The sequence below is a fragment of the Dothidotthia symphoricarpi genome, assembly GCF_010015815.1.
Source record: "Dothidotthia symphoricarpi CBS 119687 unplaced genomic scaffold P153scaffold_7, whole genome shotgun sequence".
Lineage (NCBI taxonomy): Eukaryota > Fungi > Ascomycota > Dothideomycetes > Pleosporales > Dothidotthiaceae > Dothidotthia > Dothidotthia symphoricarpi.
The window spans coordinates 1,376,559-1,396,784 of NW_022985014.1; the positions used below are offsets into that span (position 1 = coordinate 1,376,559).

The window sequence follows — 20,226 nt, forward strand, 5'->3', positions numbered from 1 at the left end:
GCGACCATGTCAGTCGAATATATATGAAGTAAATCTCTCCATCCCCCTCCCCCCCCTCCTCAAAAAAAATCCAAAAACCCCCGCCCAAAAAAACACCATCGCTAAATAACGCCCTGAACCCACAAAAGTCAAACCAAGACATAGGAAAACCCTCCCATCAAACCTCCCTATACGACCCCCCCACCGCCTTCCTCACAACCCCCGTATACTGCTGGCCATCCCCCCCGGGTCGGAAAGCCTGGTACGACTGTTGGCCTGGATATGCCGACGCAGGTGTAGGTGCAGGTGTAGGTGTGTGTGATGGGGAGGGGGGCTCGAAGAGAGTCGAGGCTGTGGAGGCGTAGGCTGGTGTGTTTGAGCGTTGGGGTTGCTGTTGTTGTTGTTGGTAGGCGTAGGCCGGTGTGTGGGATCTCTGCGGTTGTTGTTGTTGTTGGGTGTAGTCGTTTGTTGTGTAAGAGGGGGGAGCGGGGGAGTTATAGCGATCTGGGGGAGGCTGTTGGATGTATGCTGGTTCGCGGTTGTAGGGGTCTTGAGTGTAGTTCTGCGCGTTTTGCGTGTGGGCTTCGCGTGCGCCGTAGAGGGGGGATACGGAGTGGGCGGGGGAGCCGCGGCGGTGGTAGTCGTCCTGCTGGGGGTAGGGTCTGTGGTATTGGTCTGGGGTGTTTTGTTGCGGCATTGCGCTTACGAGGGAGTCGTTTGAGTATCCTGGAGCGTGGTTGTAGTTTTCCTGTAGAGGGGATACGGGGGACATTGGTCCTGGGCCTGGGCTCGGTGCTGGAATTCGTCTCGCGCTGGCGTTCATTGCTGCTACACCCCCTGTTGAGCTGTTCGCTATGCTGCCGTTGTAGTTCAGTCGGTCCATTTCCATGTCCCCCCTCCTCTGCGGCACAACTCTCTCCTCGACCTCCACGTGCACACTTCGCGCTTCGCCCCAGCTCGGCATTGGAGGCAGCGCATCCTCATTCACTGGTTTCCTCGACTCGTTGGTTTCGAATGTTGCGAATGTTGGGTTTGTTTGTGGGTTAAATGTCGGGTTTGTCTGTGGATTGAATGTTGGGTTCGTCTGTGGGTTGAATGCTGGGTTTGTCTGTGGGTTGAACGTGGGCGCGGCATGCGCTTGGTACTGCTTGTCCACGGGATAGAAATTCATCGGCGGCGGAGGAGCAGCAGCGTGCGCTTGTGCATACGGGTTCCCAGCAGGCGAATTTGCTGGATACGGCGCTGCAGCGTATCCCGTGGGGTATGTGGGCGCTGGTTCGCTCGCGACGCGTTGATGTCCGGATCTCGGTTTCCGACCTCCGCCACAACAGCAGGCGCAGCATCGGAAACAACAGCATACGCATTCAGCACCACAGCATATACATCGTGCGATGCAGAGTACTACTGAGAGGGCAATGAGGCCGCCGATAATTATGACGGCTATGACGGGCCATCTGGAGTATGTGAGCAAATGGTGATATGGCTTGTCGAGAAACGATGCGCACTGACTTGCAATATGTTTTGGCCATGCAGTTGTCCCATGATGAAAGAGTTGTTTTTACGTCCGTAAACGGATCGCGGGGCGCAAGGAATGTGTGCATCGTCGGCGTGACTTTGTAAGCTGAGCGAATTCGCAGAGTAACGGTTTTGACATTCGAGGTTCCCGGTTCGAGGGGCTGATCTGACGAGCGAGGCTGTGTATATCGACGGGCAGTACTTCGTAGGCGTGATCTAAATCTTTCAAGAAGTAGTTGACGAAAATTGAAGTTGCTCACACCTCAAGTCGTTGCTGGTTTTGGAAAGTGAGTGGAAGAGCGCAAGAAACCCAACTCCAAGCAACCAGGTGCTGTTTCATCAAGCTCAAACGACTGGTGTTACGCGTTCTGTCACGGCGGACACTGGCGGAAAGTGGGTCACCCCTGTGCGCGTCCGATCGTGGCTGAGTTCCCCCCGCGCTACGGATACCCACCAACCTCGTGTTATGGTAGCGCTTGTTGCCCCTGCATCTTCATAAGCAAAACTCCCTCAACTGCACATAAAATCGCCATCGTAATGCAGAAAAATTGGGTATCTTATGTCTGAATGTCTGCTCGAACCTTGATATCGTCCTGCTTCCCGCTTTGTCGTGAGGAAGCACGACGCCAACGGGTGGCTGGGTTTCCTTCCACACATATCCATCCACAGTCGTTTATGCATGTTCGACAGTCAGGAGACTACAAAGGGGGTTGTACGTAGTGAATGAGTCAAGCCAGTCCTCGCTTTCGTCTACGCCTCGGACTCGATCTTATCATCTATTGCCGCAAGATTTCGCGAGTTTACCCACCAAAGGTCCGAATGATGGCATCGATGAACATCTTACGAACAGCGCCAGAAGGCTCTGGTTCTTTGCGGAGAACATCAAAACTTGTCGATGTTTTGCCTCGTTATGACCGTTTCATGAGAGGTCCTGTAAAGGCTGGGTATCAAAGTTGATTGAACTGGAAGTGATGTACCGCCGAGGAGTGAGACTGAGCAATTTCGACACCAGAGCTCAACATATCGAACGGGTAAGCCCCCATTTTCTGCGCTCCATCGTCGACTTCGCCACCCCGGTACACTGAGAATACTCGCCGATGATAAGGCTCAGGTTTCGTAGACGTGAAGGGTGATTGTTGAAACCCCCAGCTACGACGAACAATGTGCTTCGAGTTGGAACGCATAACACAGAAGCAAGAAAATCAGCCAGAAAGAGAAGTCTGATCGGGGCCAGCTTGGAGAGCGGGCATTGCGTGTTCCACTCCCTCCATATCGTTGGCAGTTGTCCGTTCTGACTTCTTTGCTTGTCTCTTTGCGCCGATGGGCAGTCTCTTCTTACCGCCACAGAGTTTGCACTCGATGACCAATACGTCAGCCCAAGGCTTCTTGCCATTCTTGCTGTGGTTTTCGATGAGCTGGGTGGCTGTCCGTCCGGGAATGAGGATGGTGTTGCAGCTCTTGCACATGGAGCGCTTCAAGTCAACAGCGAGCCGAAGCTGGCCCTTGCGTGATACAGAATGGAGATCTGAGCCAAGCTGGAGAGCAAGAGGAGAATGGTTTTGGCTACGAGACTTGGTCTGCTCAGTGCCATGTGCATGTTCAGTGTCACTGGCGGCAGATTGTGCATGCTTTGACGCAGTTTGCAGTGTCAGATAGGCAGCGGCTTGGTACAAAAAGGTCGTCCTCGCGTGCAGATGTTTGTTTGGGATGCCTTTTGCTTTGGGGGGTTTGTCTTTGGCCATGGTGCGTAGTCTGACCGACAGTGATTGCGATGATGGTGACGAGAGTCTGGCCATTATGTTCCTGTCCTGGCTCACCCAAACGTTCTTCGTCATGAGCTAGACGCACAGGCCACTTTCTTAGCGCAATGCCCAGACTTTTTGTCTCTACGCCCTGGCCAGCTTCTCAACAGCACCTCACGGCAGCAGCAACAGCAGCAGTCACCTCCATCATCGCGTTCTTTCGTGTATTCACGAATTGTCCGCTAATTGCCTCCTCTCTGTAGACCCTCCTCACCCCGGCTCGCCTACTTGACGCGACTGCAGCCGCTTTGTTCGCCAGCCTTACGCGCGACACAGCTACCAACTCAACAACTCTCTCACCTCACCTCCGCCATCTAACCATTCATCATGTCTCACGAGGAGGACCTCATCGACTACTCCGACGAGGAGATCCAGCCCACCGAGGCGCCCGCGAACGGCGGCGCTGCTGCGACCAAGGGCGGCCTCACCGCTGGTGACGCTGTCGGCGACAAGAAGGGCAGCTATGTCGGCATCCACTCCACGGGCTTCCGCGACTTCCTTCTGAAAGACGAGCTCGTGCGAGCAATCACGGACTGTGGCTTCGAACATCCTTCCGAGGGTTAGTCTAATTATTCCCCTCAAGCCTTGTTCCACCTGAAAGCGTCTGTCCATCTCCAACGAGCGCCGTCTGTCTTGCGGCCATGGTCTATCTGTACGCGAGCGAAGTGGCGAGGGACCCAGGCTCCTTCCGCCACGCACGACTTTCGACACACGTATTGTGTATGATCGCGATCGCGCCGGCGCTGTACACCGAGAGGCCGCTTGGCTCTCGAGGACGACTGGGTTCGGCGAAAGCACACCCGTCGCAGACACAAGAGGCGGCTCTAAATGGGGTAGCTTGGATGGCGGCCAGCCCGGCTCGCTGGTTTTGGTGGAGGATCTCGACTTCGCAAGATGGACGGACGCTTTTTCTCACGCTTCGTTTCGACCGCTTTAAAGACCCCATTCTGACATGCATTTGTGCCCTACAGTCCAGCAAGTTACCATCCCCCAGGCGATTCTCGGAAACGACGTCATCTGCCAGGCCAAGTCTGGTCTCGGAAAAACGGCCGTCTTCGTCCTTGCTACCCTGCAACAACTCGACGAGAAGCCAGAGAATGGCGTCGCAACCATCTTGGTCATGTGCCACACTCGTGAACTGGCCTACCAGATCAGGAACGAGTACAACCGCTTCGCCAAGTTCCTGCCCGAAGTCAAGGTCGGTGTCTTCTACGGCGGTACTCCTGTTCAGAAGGATATCGAACTTCTCAGCAACAAGGACACGCACCCCCACATCATTGTCGGCACACCCGGTCGTATCAATGCCCTCGTCCGCGACAGGCATCTTCGCCTTTCCAACCTGAAGCACTTCGTTTTGGACGAGTGTGACAAGATGCTGGATCAGCCTGGTTAGTTGTTTGCAGTGCGATTTGGACCAAAGTCTAACCTTCTCCCAGACATGCGCAATGATGTGCAAGCCATCTTCCGCGCTACGCCCGCTCACAAGCAGGTCATGATGTTCTCAGCCACGCTGTCCAAGGAGATCCGCGAAACCTGCAAGAAGTTCATGCAGGCACCTCTCGAGATCTACGTCGATGACGAGAAGACGCTGACACTCCACGGTCTTCAACAATATTACATGAAGCTCGACGAGCGCGAGAAGAACAGGAAGCTCAACGACCTTCTTGACACCCTCGAGTTCAACCAGGTCATCATCTTCGTCCGTTCAACCCTTCGCTGCACCGAGCTCGACAAGCTCCTCCGCGAGTGCAACTTCCCCAGCACTGCTGTCCACTCTGGTATCAGCCAGCCGGAACGGTAAGTTCACCCAACCCTGTGATAACAACATGCAGTAGCTGACAGTTTGTAGTATCCAGCGCTACAAGGAGTTCAAGGAGTTCCAGACCCGTATCTGCGTCTCGACTGATATCTTTGGCCGTGGTATTGATGTTGAGCGTATCAACGTCGCCATCAACTACGACATGCCCGACAAGGCGGACTCATACCTCCACCGAGTCGGTCGTGCTGGTCGTTTCGGAACCAAGGGTCTCAGTATCTCCTTTGTGAGCAGCCCCGAAGACGAGGCAGTCCTCAAGACCATCGAGGAGCGCTTCGAGGTGTCGCTTCCTGAGTTCCCCGAGGAGGGTGTCGACTCTGGCACCTACATGGACAACTAGGCGAGCGACGACTTGAGTCGGGGCCGATGGAGGAACCATGTCGAAAATGCGGGACAAGATCTCTCGATGGTGGGGTTCTCGCTTTGTGACGAAGAAAAAATGTAAGCACGGCGTAGGTGGTTTTGACTTTGATATGGTTCTTGTACTTTAGCCCGGGGGAAGCTTACCGGGGGGAGAATGGACTAAGCAAATTGACACGACTCTATCTTCGCTTATATCTGATATGTGTGTGCGTGTGTGTGTGATGCTGCATTGGGCTGTCGCTTGAAGTGAGGAATGGATGAGTCTAATACGCCACTACGTGATGCATTCCACTCTACCCCACCCCGCCCTTCGCCAACCCAACAAACAAACACACAACGTCATGACTCCACCACGCCAAACACTCCACTTCTCACCCATCTTCCCTCCTCTCCATCAATACGCAAATGTATATATACCCATATTTTCATCATATTCCCATCAATCCCTTCAATCAGCCCGGCTGGCACAGTAAGTTTTCCCCCTACCCCTACAATTGCTCGGCAACGGCAATTAACACATTCTCCAGATTGGTTAGCGCGTGAGACTTTTAATCTCAAGGCTCAGGGTTCGAGTCCCTGGTCGGGCGGTTTCTTTTTTGCGGTTTTTTTGGCCAGTGCAAATGTGATGCGTGTGTGGACAAAGAAGGCAGGCGATGCATTGTGTGGCGGATACATAATGGAATCTGTGCGTTGTTCATGGTAGTTTTTTCGTGCTGTCGGTGTCATGGCTCAGGCCACTCTCTCTGTTATTAGAATATACTCACCAGCAGTTGCAGTTTAATAGTTTTCTGCCATAACAAGAATATGCTTTTATATTGTAGTTCCCACTTCTGGGATGACAGGTCTTGTATGTACACACACCATGACAAGTACAGTTCATCTCTCATATCCATCATCTCCATCATATATGGCTCAAGATCGCAAATCCCCTCAACACCCCAACACCAACCCATCTAATCCTCCTCAGTAGGCGCCGCCACCTTCCCAGCAACCAGCGCGATCAACGCAGCACCAACACCAGACCCATCCTTCGCAATACCAATCCTGATCCTCTTCTCTCCCCGCTCGCCAATCTGCGGCATCTCCCTAAAGGCCTGACGAATATGGTCCTCGAAGTCGGGGTAGAACTCGACCAGACTGCCGTCGACACCAACGTCGATGATGTCTTCCTCGGCGACGTCGACGTTCCCGCGGGGAGGGTCGATGCCGGATTTCTGCTCCGTCGTCGCGGTGCCGGGTGTGCTCTTGTCCAGGCGGCCCGTGTTGATGACGATGGCGGCGATGGCGACGGCGGAGAGGCGCGCGGCGCGACGGCCGATGGCGCCGGCGATCTCGCGCACGGCTTCGGCGTCTTCGGCGCTGACGGCCGAGATGTCGTATTCCTTGTCCAGCGTCTGCCTCAGCATGCGGTAGCCAGGGCTGCTGTCGCCTGCACAGGTGCTCAGGAAGCTAGTGTCAATGCCCCATTGCTTCCAGATTGGGCTGCCATCTTGAATTTGTGTGGTGCTGTGGACGTCGTTGGAGGCCGAGTTGTCGTCTTGGAAGAGCGGGACTTTGGGGTCTTTGACGAGTTTGACCAGGGCGAGGCGCAGAAGTTCGCCGAGGAACATGCCCGACACGCGCTTCTCGAACATCTGGATGCCAGGGTTGACAGACTTTTCGTCGAGTTCGATGTCGTAGGGGCTGTTGGGGAGGGTGCGCAGGGAGTTGTCGAACGAGCCCCATTCGGTGTTGACAATCATCTCGCCGGTCGACTTGTCAAACTCGCCAGCGTCCTTGCTCTTTGTGAGCTTGGTGACCTTGTCCAGCTTCTCCACGTAGGCGCCGTTGGTGCCTGTGCCGAAGATGGCGCCGAGCAGAGTGCCGGTCTTGCCAGGCGACGTGTATGAGCGCGCCATGAGGGTCCCTACGGTATCGTTGACCAGAGCAGCCACCTTGACGGGGAGATGCAGCTCGTCAATCTCAGTCTGCAACAGGGCGCAGACGTCCTTGCCGATGGCATCCTGGATGTCGAAGCCTTTCGTCCAGCGCATGAGCATGCCCTTGTTGATGCCAATTTGCTGCACCGGGAACGAGAACGTGAAGCCAAGGTTGAAAATCTCCTCGGCGGCACCTCCAGTCTGCCTGCGTTTCAGTGTCCCAGCGTAGTGGTCCTCGTGGTGGGCCTTGAGGAAGTGCTCGATCTGCTTGGCGAGGAAGGCGAAGAGCTCCTTGGACGTCTTGGCTACCATGAGCTCGCGAGGTATGGCGACCTTTGACTGGGTGAGGGAGAAGGTGGTGTCGCCGTGCAATTGGATCGAGCACACGCGGAAGTTTGTGCCGCCCAGGTCGACGGCCATGTAGAGCCCCTGCAGCACAGTCAGCCATAGTCGCGCATGCTCGTGCTCACTCGTGCCGGCTGCATACCTTCTCGGTGCCATTGGGGACCGCGGTGACGTAGGTCGGGATCTGGCTCAGCTCAGTGCCCTCCTTCACCAGGCCCTCGTCTGCACACTGTCAGCGTCTGCTTAGTCCGGCGAGCCCTCTGACGCGTACCCATCTCCCGGATGAACTCGCTGACGGCCTTGTTCACGGCATCGGTGCTGAAGTCGAACTCGGCGGCGACGCGCCTGGCCTGGTCTGCGAGTGCCATGCTGCGTTCGGGGTGGGTGTAGAAGGTGCCGGCAAACTCGACGTGCTGCGTGGGCGTCGGGCAGGTGAGCGACTCGTCGGAGAGCACAGGCGGGTGGTCTCGTGCGAGGTGGTCTAGGAGGCTGCGAGGGAAGTGGGGGGTGAAGAAGAACTGGGAGACTAGCGCAAGTGCGACGACCAAGATGCCGACAGCTGTGTGGGTCGCGAGAGCAGGGCGGGGATGTGTGGTGGCACAGTGGGGAGACGTCGAGACCGAGACATGGCTGCTGGGCGAGCCCGGAGCTTTTAATGGTGCAGGTGGACTGCTGCTCTTGCGATTCTGTCCACCGACCATGGCCTACCCCACTTTGTGGATGTCGGACCGGCGAATGACCAAACGAGGGGCAACCGTCAGGCTGCAAACGACACTCAGTTACCGGTGCTCTGCCTCTGCAGGAATCGCCTGCATGTCAGCCTGAGGTCCGAGAGAGGGCGCTGTGCTTTGCAATTGGAGCACCGAGAGGCCTTTTTGAGGGGAAGCTTAACACTGCGTTGCACTACCCTACACTAGCGCCATCCCCAGAGAACGCATCGTGAGGCGATCTCTGGGCTACATCTTGCAACATCTTGACAGCTGCGTGCAAAGTTTGTGTACAAATTTTATGCCTTGAGTATTACTGGGGTACGTCCGACCTCCTTCTTTTGCAGCAACCATTGCTGTAGTCTTGCTGGCCGTTTTTGTGCTCAGAAAAATAAAGCTTGGTATCGTGTCTCCACATAGACTGGGTCGCGTGACGTCAGTGGCTACGTCTCCCCTCCTGGTCAAGTGTACCTGTCGGAAGTGAAGAACTTGCAACACCCATCTTGACAACCACATACAGATTTAGTGTAGAAGCTGTGTACTTTATGTCCCTAAAATATGACGCGCCTACCTTTGATGTTGCATCCATTCCAGTCTTGTTGCAATTCCAGCCTCACGCGAACGCAGCTTGCGTCTGGCATTTGAAAAAATCTCCGGGATACGCTGGACGTGCTAACTTTGTATTCGAGGCACAAAGTTACATGCGAAATCTAATCTGTACTTGTCCAACTGTTGAAAAATGAATTCTCTACACATTCTACCACCTATGATTTCTCCAAACCACCCACCCCAGATCATGAATATATGATGGTAGTAATAGTACATGGTTGTTAGTCCAGGAACATTACAAAACAGCACAAGAGGGATTTGACCACTACTGCATCGCAACAACAAAACAAAATATGCCCATCAAAGACAGAACAAAAAAGACATGTGTATGTATCGCAAACTCCCAGAAAAGAAAACAAAGAGACCCCAGCACCTCTGGACACCCATGCGAAACCATGATTAGCGGGTGCCAGTATGGTGAAGGAGCAAAAAGCGCCACCACCGCAGTGGGCGTCTACAATGTATACCATATAGACAAAAGAAACCCCAGGTGACAACCTGACACAGTCTGCTAGTTTACGTGCAAAAGCCCTCTCAGGACCAAGCTCTAAAGTTCGTCATTAATTATCCGCCACAAGCTTCCCAACCCAGCCCCTGGCTGTTCATGAAGCCCGCCCGACCCCGATATTCACCTGTCGGGCGGTAACAAGATCCCATCTGTGTACGTCTTGCTGAAAAGAAAGCTGGGAAGAAGAGCCAAAGATGAGTCGAAAGCGGCTGTCAACAGCAAATGTCAGGAAAAGATGGGTCCGTCGAGAATACACCGGCTTCCCAACCCAAAGATAGTTTTTCGTCAAAAGTATCGCCGATTCGAAGAGCGTGTCCATGCAAAGTGACAACATATACCAAGCCCGTCGCCGCAAATGTGATCGTACAAATCCCCTCTATTACCGAACGCCGACTGCAGGACGGGGTCCCAGGCTACTCTGGCTACTGTGCGCAGAGTTTTCAGTGCTATCCAGCGGTTCAGAACTAGCGCTGGCGCTTCCTGTCAGACTGCGAACTTGAGGACGAGACTTGGGCGGATAAAGAGTGCTCACCCCGGCATGTTGTTCAACTTGTTGTGGTGCCACTGCGTTTCCGAGACCCGGGGGATGTCTTGGAACGGGCTGCCTCATGCCAGGAGGCGACGGACGGCCGTTGGGGAGCATTCCGTTGGGAGGCATCCCGTTCGTAGGCATCATGTTGGGACCGTAGCTGTTCGGGGGCGACGGACGACCCATTGGTCTGGGGCCAGGGCTGAGAGGGTTGCCGGGCGATTGACTTGTGCGGCGGCTCATTGAAGGATATGCACCACCACCATAACTCCCGTTCCCTTGAATCTCATCTAGACGCGTTGCAGTCAGTGAGTTGGTTCTCGATTGCGCACCCATGGCGCCACGATCAACGTCCCCATATCGGTTGGACGAGTAGCCCATGAGAGGGTTGTTCATGATGGATTCATGGAGGCCGGGAACATCCGCCATTGTTCTTGCGCTGGTACGGTTTTTGTTCATGCCAGGACGCGAGAATGGGTTCCTTGACCGCCCGTTCGAGCCGCCGCTACCATATGCTGCCAATTCAGGATTGTTGCGAATTTGGCTGGCGCTGGGGGCCTTGCGATTGCGACGCGACGTGACGCTCATCATGTCAAAATTGTCAGGATCAATCGGCGGCCCAGGTGCACGACCGCCCATTGGGTCAAAGAAGTCATCTTCGTCGTCGTCATCGTCATAACCACCTATTGATTGGGGTGGCGGGGGACGACCTCGAGGTCCTGGTCCAGGCATGGGTCCGCGACGCATGTTCATCTCTTGCTCCCTGAGCTGGAGCTCCCGCTGCCTCAGCATAAGCTCCCTTTCTCGGAGAGCAAGGTTGTTGGATGAGTTTCCAGCGCTCTCATTGCTACCGTTGGGGGCCCCACCCTCGGCTGCTTCATCGTACAGCATGAGATGCGAGAATTCCTCCAGAGTGTTGTCCTCGAGAGATGGGCGGCGCTGGCCGTTAGGCCCGCTGTGCATTCGTGGGGGAAACCCGTTCATAGGCCCACCGTTCATAGGGGGTCCATTCATTGGGCCTGGAGGAGGTCCCCGGCGCATTTGAGGAGGTCCTCCGTTAACGGATGGGGCACGGCTTCCCGGTCGAGGTCCACCCTTCATCGGGCCATTTCCATTCATCATGGGTCCCGGTCCGCCTGGACCTGAAGGCCCTCGCGAAGGCGGTGCCGATGAGAGTCTTGGAGGTGGCGGGTGTCCGTTTTGCGAGTGTAGAGGCATTGTGGTGGCAGCTGGTCGATTTCGGTTCGCAATGTTGAAATGATGGAGAGTGGCATAAAGAGTCTCGATCCGTGGGACCAGGACGTTGGCTTCTTGTGCCAATTTCAACGGAGATCCAAGATATGTTTCGATCTCCATAGGGCGCTTAGCCTCGAAGTCCATCCACATAGTACTGTTGCTCTCCTGATGTTGTGTCATCTGATCGATTGTTGTTTCCCGGAAGTCGGCGGGAAATGAGCAACCCTGAGCTTGGGAGAGCATGAGGAGTTCGTCGATAACACCAGTGATAAGGGCACGAACGCCGACCTTTTGGATCAACTCTGCGTGGTTAGGTGTTTCAAAGAGAACACTGGCCGGTTGGAACGCGATTGGACTGTGGTGAATTAGACAATGTTATGGAATGGGGAGACACATGACTTACCCAATCATACGCTCATACTGCTGTTGTCGAATATTGGTGGAAACTTTGCAATCCACTTGGCCTGAACCCAATGTCATGGCAAGAGCCTCTGCCATGTCAGACTGGATCTGAGCCGGGATGGAAGGGTTTTTGTTCGCAGGGCCGACCCATATGTCTGTGGCCCCCTTGTGTTCAAACTCGCTTGCTCCAATCTGCGAAATCTCTGCTCCAGATACCAATGATAGCACGACATTGGTAGGAAAACGCTGTTCCAGATATGATTCGACACCCAGGCTATGTGTGGTATTCATAAGGATGCACGTGTGCTGAGGAGAGACGACCGACTCGATGATGTTGGCGATATCGTATACATCGGGAAGGGCTTTGACGCAGAGGAGAACATAGTCGAAAGGCTGTTTGGAAGAATGGGCAGCATCTTCGGGTGTGCGAACGACTGGGCGTGGTGTTAGCATCATCTCACACAGAAGCAGGAGAGTCGGAACGTACCAGAGTGAGGCTTGAACCTTTCGTTGCCGTAAAGCGCGGATCTGGAACGCGGTTAGCTGCTGTCATGTAATCGAGAGCCAAAGTCGTACTTGAAGGAGATGCCGTATTGAGCAACGCTGTCATATCCCGACTTCCACACAAGTGTGACATCGCAGGCGTTTGTCGCTTGTAACCGCCACGATAGAAAGGCTGAGACGGCGTTTCCGCCCACTGTGTGTTGTCAGCATCGTGTTGTCACGGGACGTATCAACATTGGCGCGCATGGTGATGTAATGCACAAAAAGAAATTACTGCTGCTGTCGCTGCTGCCTGTACATGAAAGATGGCGGGTAGAGCGGGCATGGCGGACGTGTGGGGGACCTGCTCGCGATTACAGTGCGACAGTGTGCCATGAAATGACGTACCTGACAGGATCCGCAGTCTAGGGACAGCGGGAGCCATATCGAACGGTGGCCTAAGTGTTGTTGTTGGTGGTGTTGGGGGGTGAGATGGAGGCGCAGGACGGGAGCCAAAAAGTTGGCTGTCGGGGCCGCGTTATGTGCGAGCGGGCGCAATAGGCCAACGCCGGAAGCAGCAGCGGCGACGAGATTATCGATTAAGATGGAGCGGAAACGAGCGTGCGGTGACGGAGCGGTGTTTACTGGGGCGACATGGAACAGACAGAGGCTGAAGGAGAGGCGCGGGTGGCAGAGCGACGGGTTAGTCGCAACGGCGCAGATGGCGCAGGCAGGCTGGGAAGCTACCACGGCTGGTGCGAGGATGGGAAGGAGCGCACAACAGCGGGCAGGCGCGGCAGGGAAGAGCAACAAGCAACGAGGTTCAGATGCAAAGTCGAGGAGAAAGGAAGCAGTGGACGGAGCAGCGCGGAGCTGAGGGAAGTTTGAGGGTTGATGCGCTGCATCTAAGAGCTTGCTTGCTGGCTTGCTGGCTCGATATCCCGTTTTCTTAAGGGGCTAGTGCATTTCCCAGAGCAGGCCTGCACTTATCGCTGCGACGCCCGCCAGACTCAACACCGATTCTCATGGCGGGGCCGTGCTCGACGCATCGTCATTGTCCCTGTCATTGACCTTGGTCCGCGCCGCCTGTTCCACTGTTGTGGACATGGCGATGCTGTCCGGCGTCGCTATTGCGAAGACGCGAGCACAACAACGGCCCTCACGCTGTTTACACAGCGCGTGTCGACACAACATACGGGTTCCGCGCGTTTCGGCGCCGGTCTGAAATTATCGATTGCAGGCCCTGTCAAGCTCGCGCCGTGGCGCCGGGCGTCATTGGAGATCCGCATCATCGCCTTTCCTCGACCTGCAGAGGATCTGAGCGGCTCCTATCATGAAAGTTGGCGCCGCTCACTCGACCCCCCTTCACTGGACTGTACCACGCACACCACCTGCGGTCTTGCTTGTGCACTTCCTTCGCGTCTTCAGAGTCTTCAACTCGTCCTCGTTCCTGCGTTCTCTGCAGCATCCACTCCAACTCAACAGGCCCCCAGCAGCCAATAACAAAATTTCGTCGTGGCAGGTCCACACGTCTGACGTCGTCGAACGCTTACCTGCTCCGTACGCATCCGGCTAGGCAAGCCCTCTCGAACACGAAACGTTCTTCACGGACGCGAAATGAGGGCTCGTGCGCAGCCTGTCATCTCTGATTCCTCAGTCAGGCTCCCAACGACAGCCTGAAATCCCCCCGGAGAGCTTGTATTCCGTCCCCACAAGGCCATTATCAATCTGGAGCCCTGCCGTCTGTCAGCACTGCATCGCCCCTGTCAGGGCAGACCCAAACAGGATCGAATCCTCTTCAATTGGATTGCTCAAGCGCTATAGGAACGGGAGAGTCTGCTTCGGAACGTGTCGCCCATAGCTTGACAGGTTAAGACTGGCACGGATCGAGTCTCGTACCGAGCCCGAGCCGTTACTGCAGCCAGACATTAACCATAGCGACAACTATCAAGCACAATACGAGTTGAGGCGTAGGGAAATCGCAACGTATCACAATCAGTTGCTGACCTGAATGTCGCTAAGCTCCTGTCACTTACATGTCGGAAGTACTGCATGATGCCACAAGGCGGCCAGTATCGCCCAGCCAAAGCGATTACCTACAATCACACAAATAGCCTTTCGTGCTCTCTATTAATATCGACTACACAATTGTGTTTCAGATGCACAGTTGTGCGCGTCTCTTTGCAGATGACGATTCGCCTCTGCACTGTCATCTCATCAGACCCACAGCAATCAAGTCGTTGCATCACGTCAACCATCCTTTGCTTTTTCGAAAAGTTTCACTTCACTGCAGCAGGTGATGCATCCTATATCTTCTGACTTTTCTGACCCTCGATCATCTGACTTCGTGCTTGAGAGGTGTGCTGATTGTAGTCTGTACGCCCTGGGCTCGTCTTATCCGTAATCCCTACACCGCGGTTGTACACTGACACTTGACAGCGGGAAACCACGCGTCGAGCACATTGACAGAAATCGTCTTATGCAGTTCATCGTCTTATCATTGAACAACCACATTCCCAGACCACGGCAACGAACCACAGACAACACCATGCCTAGTTCAGAACCGGTTCACCAGACCCCTTGCGGACCGTTTTCCGTCAAAGACGATCCAGTTGTAGGATTCGGTGGTCCAACCAGTAGGCCCCGTTGACACAGGAATATCTACCTTGTGTTGTTCAATCTCAACACTTGGCATACGCAGGGTACAGGGGCTCACTGCGGGGGCTCACTTCGTCGGCGGACTCGTATTGTCTTGCGGCAACGATTAGTTGCCTCGTGGAATGGCAAGGACTGTAGCCTGGTTCAACTCGGAAATGCGGTGATGTGCAACTAGTTCTTCGCACGAGCGCTCCGATCTTCACACGCCCTTTCACACCGCCTGTGTCCCGTTCTATAATAATACGGCAAGGCAACCAGCAAAACAGTGTACCACGACACAGGGGCAATCTGCATCTGTATACCGGTATGCACGTTAAACCCAAGATGTAGGTTCTCTCTGCATCAAATGCTTGGCACCAACAGTAGGCCTGCCACGTCGACTACGATTCATTGGATTCGGCAGAACTCATCGAATCACCATGTTCCAGTGGCTTTTACGACGTGTACCCTTGTCCCACTGCTTGAAACATCACTAGCCGCATCCCTGAGCTTCTCTAGACGCCTACATTCATCTAAGCGACGTGGTACGATGTTCTTGTGGCGCTCGGGAAGTCCGTGTCGATCACCCATCAGCCTCTCTCTCTCTCATTAGGTAGAAGCAGAGACCGCGGGCCAGGTACCTTTGCGATATAATTGCGGGCCACGATTGGGGCGAAACGTGCAGTTCGGCATTTAAACTTTATTGTCTTAACGTTTGCCGAGATTACTTACCCATCGCTACCCAAAAATTCTCCTCAGCAATATTTCGAGAATGTCGCGTCCGTCTGAATCTTCATTAGTATCTTTCCGAAAGGGTAAGTAATGCGTGGCGCCGACTTTTGGCAAATGCAGAGAATACGACAAGCCTCTCATTGGTCCAAGGGACCCTGGATTTAGCCACCTTGCACCCTTTCTAGCCCCTGTTCCATTTTCTCCAAGGCTCGCAGTTCCCGTCTTCGTACCACATATATCCGCCTTCCCCCCGAAGTATCTCGCACAATGGTTGTCAATAACACAGTTTTTATGAGGGTTGGGAAAGCCCATCTGCGACGAAGCACGAAGTAGCAGAAGCGAATGGTTCAGACGATTCCGTCTCGCAGGTCGCAGTAAACGATGTTGAGAAACTCGAAAAGCAAACGATGAAAGACAGCCAGCCGTTCATGAAACGGTTTACGCCAGGCTCTCATGTTTCAGGATAGACAATCCTGAGGACAGACAATGTACGACTGGTCACCTTCTGACTTTGAGTTCGCGCATGGAAAGGACAGGCCAGGCCTGTTCGCACTGTATTCTTTGGGTCTACCTTCCAAGTAGACCAGGCGTTGCTCGAGGCCGAGTGTATCGGATCTAATTGCAGCAGAACATAAGCTGGAAAACAACCAAGACATCATACCAGTGGTTGTTCCTCGCTAATACTTGGCTCGCTGCGAGGATGGAGGAGCATCTCGAGGAGTCAACCTGCCATCATGACGTACGGGAGCGCAAAAATGTTAACAACGCAGGGAGACTGGACTCGATACTAATATACCACTCTACTTCAAACACATCCTCCATACCAGGGAGTGGTTGGCGATGCTGGGATACACCTCGTAATGGGTTCGCGCTTATGCGTTCCCGCGTACTCGTATTTGCAACCCCCAGGGCTAATGATGCAAATATCTTGGCCTGCATGGCGGGTCTTGATACCGGACGTATCGACGGCTGAGGTGCGCCGCGACTGTTCGTCCGTATCGATGGGGACAGGGTGTGGGTGGGCAAGCATTTTGGAGAGGTGCAACACGTCAGAGTGTATCGCGATCACCGCAGAGCCTCAAGTGCGCGAGTGTGTTCACCAAGTAAGATTCTTCCGCGCGTGTATGTGCATGCGATGGATATATAGGAGAGGTTTGAACACGTAGAACGCGGTCGATATGGTGAGCAGCTCATGATCCCATCGATACAAACCGACGCTCAGCCCTGCGTCCATATACGAACTTCGAGCCACACGAAAGTCTCGCGACGTCGCGAACCGCCAGTAAGTTCTGACTCGCCGTCGTGCTCAGCCTCGCATCCACGAGGCTGTACACTGTCCATGTACCACTCACATCCTGACCGCAAGGCTGACACACATGCGCCACAGGGCCCCGCCATGTCCCTCGCGGACAGGCTCGACCGCATCGTAACCCCACAACTCGACGACTGGGTACGACACCCCGACATCCACGCCCGACTGGTACACTTTGACCTTCCCCTTGGCCTGGTGCCCTTCCCTTCCTCTTCACCCAGTGCAAATGAATACCCGCGGTCGATCCGCAGCATCTCGTCGTCCATGGCGCTGTGCATTCACCATTCAAACCCCTCCACATGCCCCTCCACACACCCACCCTCCCTACTCTCACACTACGCAAACACAGACGCTACACCCACAGAAACTTCCCTCAACACGAATCTAGCGGACCAGTTCCCGGGGCTACCACTCCTCGAGGATAACAATGGCGTCCTCGAGCGCCCCGCAGCACACATCATGTTGCCCGTCTACGAGTGCACGTTCTGGTTCCTCGGTTGCGGATACATTTCCTGCGACGCAGATGAATGGACGACGCACTGCCTGTCACACTTCCGGGGCGAAGAACCCCCGCGATCAGTGCAATGTCCGCTCTGTGAATGGGCTGTGACATGCGATCATGGCTGGAGCGCGCGGATGCAGCACATTGAGCGCGAGCACGCCATATTCGGGCAGACGCTGAGGCTGTCGAGGCCGGATTTCGCGCTGTATAGGTGGTTGTGGCAGCGGAAGTTGATCGGGGACGGGGATCTGAAGGAGTTGTTAGGTGGGAATCATAATCTGGAGAGGGGGCTGGGGAATGGCGTTGTTACGCATGGGAGGGAGGGGCGACGGGGCGAGGCGAGACGGAGGGTGGTGCAGCATGTTAGTGTTGCTTCGCGACGGCAGGCTGGTCCTGTGTAATGCGTGCTTTTTTACGACGTTATGACGTGGTGGGTTGGGGGATACGGTTGATGATTTACGCTGCAGTCTCTTTTCGATTCTTGTCTTCCTGGGATATGTTCTTTCTACTGCACCTTCTTCAAGATCATATCCCAATCGTTTTGTTTCACTTCGTTTCCTCTTTTCTTTTGACCGTAAAATAGGCAGACTGGCTCTCGGATAGTCGAGATACCCAGAACGAAGCTGCAGCAAAGTCTTCTAGCTTGACGGCTACATGCAAAAACTCGAGCGAAGCTTTTACGCCTTGAGTATTACAAATATACGTCAACCAGCCTGCTGCACTCCTAGTCGATGAATACAGTAGTCCAACCACTATATTTTCACTAAGAAGTACATACCATGACTCAACAAAACTAGAATATGCATCCATAAAACCCACAAGATCCCCGTCTTCATGACAAGGGGGAAAGGGATAGTTCTGGCCAGCTTACGACGCCAATACACGTACCCCAAACGAAGATCCGAACCAATCATCCCCGTCCCATCCCGTCCTAACCACTTCCCTCTCCCTCAGTCGATCCTAATAAGCAAGCACGCAATTGAGAAGACAATCCTTCCTTCCATCCACCCCTGTCCTGGTAATGATGGCAGGGGTGTGTTAGCATTGGAAGAACCTGACAATTGCAACAGTCCATGTACCGAAGGAGTTAAACGGTAGTTGAGTAGTGATATAGGGTAACGACAGTGGGTGCTGAGTGGTTGGTATGGTGCAGCTATGCTCTCTTGTATACGGTGGGTAGAACTTTAGGTATTTTTGTTAAGTCGATGTTTGGAGTGAAAATCCTTGTTATTGGGTTACTGCGGTAGGTTGCATGTATTTAGAAGGGATAACTTGAATAAACACTCCTGAAGATTCCATAGACGCTGAAGAACGTTACTAGAGAATGTATCAAGGGCAGGAAGAAGTTGTAGGGAAGAAAAGGAATCTTTTTCAGAAAGAATTATATTCCCAAAGACACCAGAATTGCTAAAGTAGAACCAATGTAACGCGGAGACTCGTAGAGAATCGTCTATAAACGCAAGAGAAGAAGACATATCTAGAACAGTACATACAAGAACCTTCAAATAACGCCTGCCAGTAAACCCCTCGTAACACATAAAGGGTATAGATCATAGAACTCATAAGGTCATTAACATCGAACCGCAAACCTCTCACTCACACCATCGTCAACCTAAGCGACTGGCAGCAACCAGGACATCGATCCCCGCAGCATGGCTCGCCGCATTAGCATTGTTTGAGCCACCCTGCCACTTTTCCGCAATAACACCATTGCTCTTCCTTGCCCGCGACCAAGCCGCATTAGCATTGTTCTTCAGAAAGTCGGTATATGCTTGTTGCGGCTTATTCTCATTCAACACCGACAACCCCCTCACGAACACGCCCTTGAACAGCGCGCTTTGGATGTCGAGAACATTGCCCACGGGCTCATTGAGGATATTGTTATCCTTCGTGAGGCGCGAGATAACCGCATTGGCGATGTTGTAGGCGTGTTGGATGAGGTCGCCGTCACCTTTTGCTCTAGCGAGTTCGGACAAGCCGGCAAGAATAACGCCTTGGTTGTATGTGAATGTGTTTCTCCCGTCGTTTTTGCAGGAAGACTTGTCGATGCCGTCGTTTATGAGCCTGTCTGCGTTGATGACGCCCGACTCGGAGAACCAGTCCCATTCCATTTGCGCCCAGTTCTGGTAGTGGGCTTTCTCCGCACCGTTCGCACGGTTTGCGAGATGCGCGGCGACGGAGAGGAAGAGCTCGTTGGATATCGCGGCGATGGAGTCGTGTTGCTTGTTCCACCAGATGCCGCCGTTGCAGGGCGTGTTCCAGCCGCCGGTCATGTCTTCGAAGAGATCTTTGGCGGTGTTGAGGAACTTGTGGTCACCGGTGAGATCGTAGGAGGCAATCCATCCCATAGCCCACCAGCCCATGTCGTCGTAAAACTCGTTTTTCCAGGCTTTGTGGCCGTGCTGATTGCTGGACTTTGCGTATGTGTTGGAGATGATGTCGATTGCTGCTTGCTTGAACGATGAGTCGCGTTGTCCGAATCGCGCAATCGTTTCTACCATGTTGCCGGATTGCCACCAGAGGTCGTCCCTTGGTAGAGTCAGATGATTGTTCATGTTGGTGTTCTACAGTGCTTACCAAAGGCCGGTGTCAACATTGTACCATGTGTCCTGCAATGTTTTGATAGCCGTATTTGCATTATCTGCAAAGTCTGCCAGCGCAGGGCTCAGATACAACAGAGGTAAAAGCAGCGATCTGAAATGGACCATTATATGAGGAGTGCTTCAGAGCCACAGATGCCGAGAGAATTTGATGTTGGTGTGAAAAAGAAGTTTAGGTTGGTGTTGAGAGTTTGAAGTTGATGCTTGAGGAAGTTTGGAGTTGATGTATT

The 20,226-nt window shown here is 53.9% G+C and overlaps 9 protein-coding genes and 1 pseudogene across 10 annotated transcripts; 5 read left to right on the plus strand and 5 right to left on the minus strand.

The window, feature by feature from the left end:
- Positions 1-94: 94 nt before the first annotated feature.
- Positions 95-1,898, minus strand: P153DRAFT_212467 (uncharacterized protein). The gene is made up of 2 exons (XM_033662572.1): positions 1,489-1,898; positions 95-1,433 (listed from the first exon to the last, which is right to left on the minus strand). The coding sequence occupies exons 1-2, from the start codon at positions 1,578-1,580 to the stop codon at positions 158-160; spliced, it is 1,368 nt and encodes a 455-aa protein (XP_033525562.1). The 5' UTR covers positions 1,581-1,898; the 3' UTR covers positions 95-157.
- An 876-nt stretch (positions 1,899-2,774) lies between these two features.
- On the minus strand, positions 2,775-3,236 carry P153DRAFT_277131 (Rpr2-domain-containing protein; the record flags this gene model as incomplete). The annotated part of the gene is made up of 1 exon (XM_033662942.1): positions 2,775-3,236. A coding segment is annotated over one exon (462 nt), but the record flags the coding sequence as incomplete, so codon positions are not given.
- On the plus strand, positions 3,196-5,607 carry P153DRAFT_430402 (P-loop containing nucleoside triphosphate hydrolase protein). Its single transcript, XM_033672836.1, has 4 exons — positions 3,196-3,855; positions 4,268-4,684; positions 4,733-5,093; positions 5,146-5,607. The coding sequence occupies exons 1-4, from the start codon at positions 3,624-3,626 to the stop codon at positions 5,450-5,452; spliced, it is 1,317 nt and encodes a 438-aa protein (XP_033525564.1). The 5' UTR covers positions 3,196-3,623; the 3' UTR covers positions 5,453-5,607.
- A 180-nt stretch (positions 5,608-5,787) lies between these two features.
- P153DRAFT_212521 (uncharacterized protein) lies at positions 5,788-6,254 on the plus strand. Its single transcript, XM_033662573.1, has 2 exons — positions 5,788-5,944; positions 6,003-6,254. Exons 1-2 carry the CDS (start codon positions 5,881-5,883, stop codon positions 6,176-6,178), a joined length of 240 nt encoding a protein of 79 aa, XP_033525565.1. The 5' UTR covers positions 5,788-5,880; the 3' UTR covers positions 6,179-6,254.
- Positions 5,982-6,058, plus strand: P153DRAFT_t49 (annotated as a pseudogene). Its single transcript has one exon. The product of its transcript is annotated as a tRNA-OTHER (tRNA).
- A 10-nt stretch (positions 6,255-6,264) lies between the features above and the next one.
- On the minus strand, positions 6,265-8,586 carry P153DRAFT_365774 (uncharacterized protein). The gene is made up of 3 exons (XM_033667890.1): positions 8,011-8,586; positions 7,882-7,961; positions 6,265-7,823 (listed from the first exon to the last, which is right to left on the minus strand). The coding sequence occupies exons 1-3, from the start codon at positions 8,438-8,440 to the stop codon at positions 6,429-6,431; spliced, it is 1,905 nt and encodes a 634-aa protein (XP_033525566.1). The 5' UTR covers positions 8,441-8,586; the 3' UTR covers positions 6,265-6,428.
- Positions 8,587-9,942: 1,356 nt separating this feature from the next.
- On the minus strand, positions 9,943-12,658 carry P153DRAFT_355939 (uncharacterized protein; the record flags this gene model as incomplete). The annotated part of the gene is made up of 5 exons (XM_033666607.1): positions 9,943-11,683; positions 11,732-12,164; positions 12,218-12,258; positions 12,307-12,427; positions 12,622-12,658. The coding sequence occupies 5 exons, from the start codon at positions 12,656-12,658 to the stop codon at positions 9,943-9,945; spliced, it is 2,373 nt and encodes a 790-aa protein (XP_033525567.1).
- Positions 12,659-12,867: 209 nt separating this feature from the next.
- Positions 12,868-13,716, plus strand: P153DRAFT_384400 (uncharacterized protein; the record flags this gene model as incomplete). The annotated part of the gene is made up of 2 exons (XM_033670336.1): positions 12,868-13,095; positions 13,222-13,716. The coding sequence occupies 2 exons, from the start codon at positions 12,868-12,870 to the stop codon at positions 13,714-13,716; spliced, it is 723 nt and encodes a 240-aa protein (XP_033525568.1).
- Positions 13,717-16,612: 2,896 nt separating this feature from the next.
- Positions 16,613-18,147, plus strand: P153DRAFT_365779 (uncharacterized protein). Its single transcript, XM_033667891.1, has 2 exons — positions 16,613-16,864; positions 16,970-18,147. The coding sequence occupies exon 2, from the start codon at positions 16,979-16,981 to the stop codon at positions 17,795-17,797; it is 819 nt and encodes a 272-aa protein (XP_033525569.1). The 5' UTR covers positions 16,613-16,864; positions 16,970-16,978; the 3' UTR covers positions 17,798-18,147.
- Positions 18,148-19,003: 856 nt separating this feature from the next.
- P153DRAFT_287688 (glycoside hydrolase family 76 protein) lies at positions 19,004-20,104 on the minus strand (the record flags this gene model as incomplete). The annotated part of the gene is made up of 2 exons (XM_033663555.1): positions 19,004-19,925; positions 19,974-20,104. The coding sequence occupies 2 exons, from the start codon at positions 20,102-20,104 to the stop codon at positions 19,004-19,006; spliced, it is 1,053 nt and encodes a 350-aa protein (XP_033525570.1).
- Between the last annotated feature and the right edge of the window lie 122 nt (positions 20,105-20,226).

Coding starts and splice junctions, on each gene's coding strand:
- P153DRAFT_212521 (XM_033662573.1), top strand. CDS start 5,881: ATGTATATATACCCATATTTTCATCATATTCCCATCAATCCCTTCAAT. Junction 5,945..6,002: donor CAATCAGCCCGGCTGGCACA/GTAAGTTTTCCC, acceptor CACATTCTCCAG/ATTGGTTAGCGCGTGAGACT.
- P153DRAFT_365774 (XM_033667890.1), bottom strand. CDS start 8,440: ATGGTCGGTGGACAGAATCGCAAGAGCAGCAGTCCACCTGCACCATTA. Junction 7,962..8,010: donor CGAGTTCATCCGGGAGATGG/GTACGCGTCAGA, acceptor GACAGTGTGCAG/ACGAGGGCCTGGTGAAGGAG. Junction 7,824..7,881: donor TCCCCAATGGCACCGAGAAG/GTATGCAGCCGG, acceptor ACTGTGCTGCAG/GGGCTCTACATGGCCGTCGA.
- P153DRAFT_365779 (XM_033667891.1), top strand. CDS start 16,979: ATGTCCCTCGCGGACAGGCTCGACCGCATCGTAACCCCACAACTCGAC.
- P153DRAFT_212467 (XM_033662572.1), bottom strand. CDS start 1,580: ATGCACACATTCCTTGCGCCCCGCGATCCGTTTACGGACGTAAAAACA. Junction 1,434..1,488: donor ATGGCCAAAACATATTGCAA/GTCAGTGCGCAT, acceptor CACATACTCCAG/ATGGCCCGTCATAGCCGTCA.
- P153DRAFT_430402 (XM_033672836.1), top strand. CDS start 3,624: ATGTCTCACGAGGAGGACCTCATCGACTACTCCGACGAGGAGATCCAG. Junction 4,685..4,732: donor CAAGATGCTGGATCAGCCTG/GTTAGTTGTTTG, acceptor ACCTTCTCCCAG/ACATGCGCAATGATGTGCAA. Junction 5,094..5,145: donor GGTATCAGCCAGCCGGAACG/GTAAGTTCACCC, acceptor GACAGTTTGTAG/TATCCAGCGCTACAAGGAGT.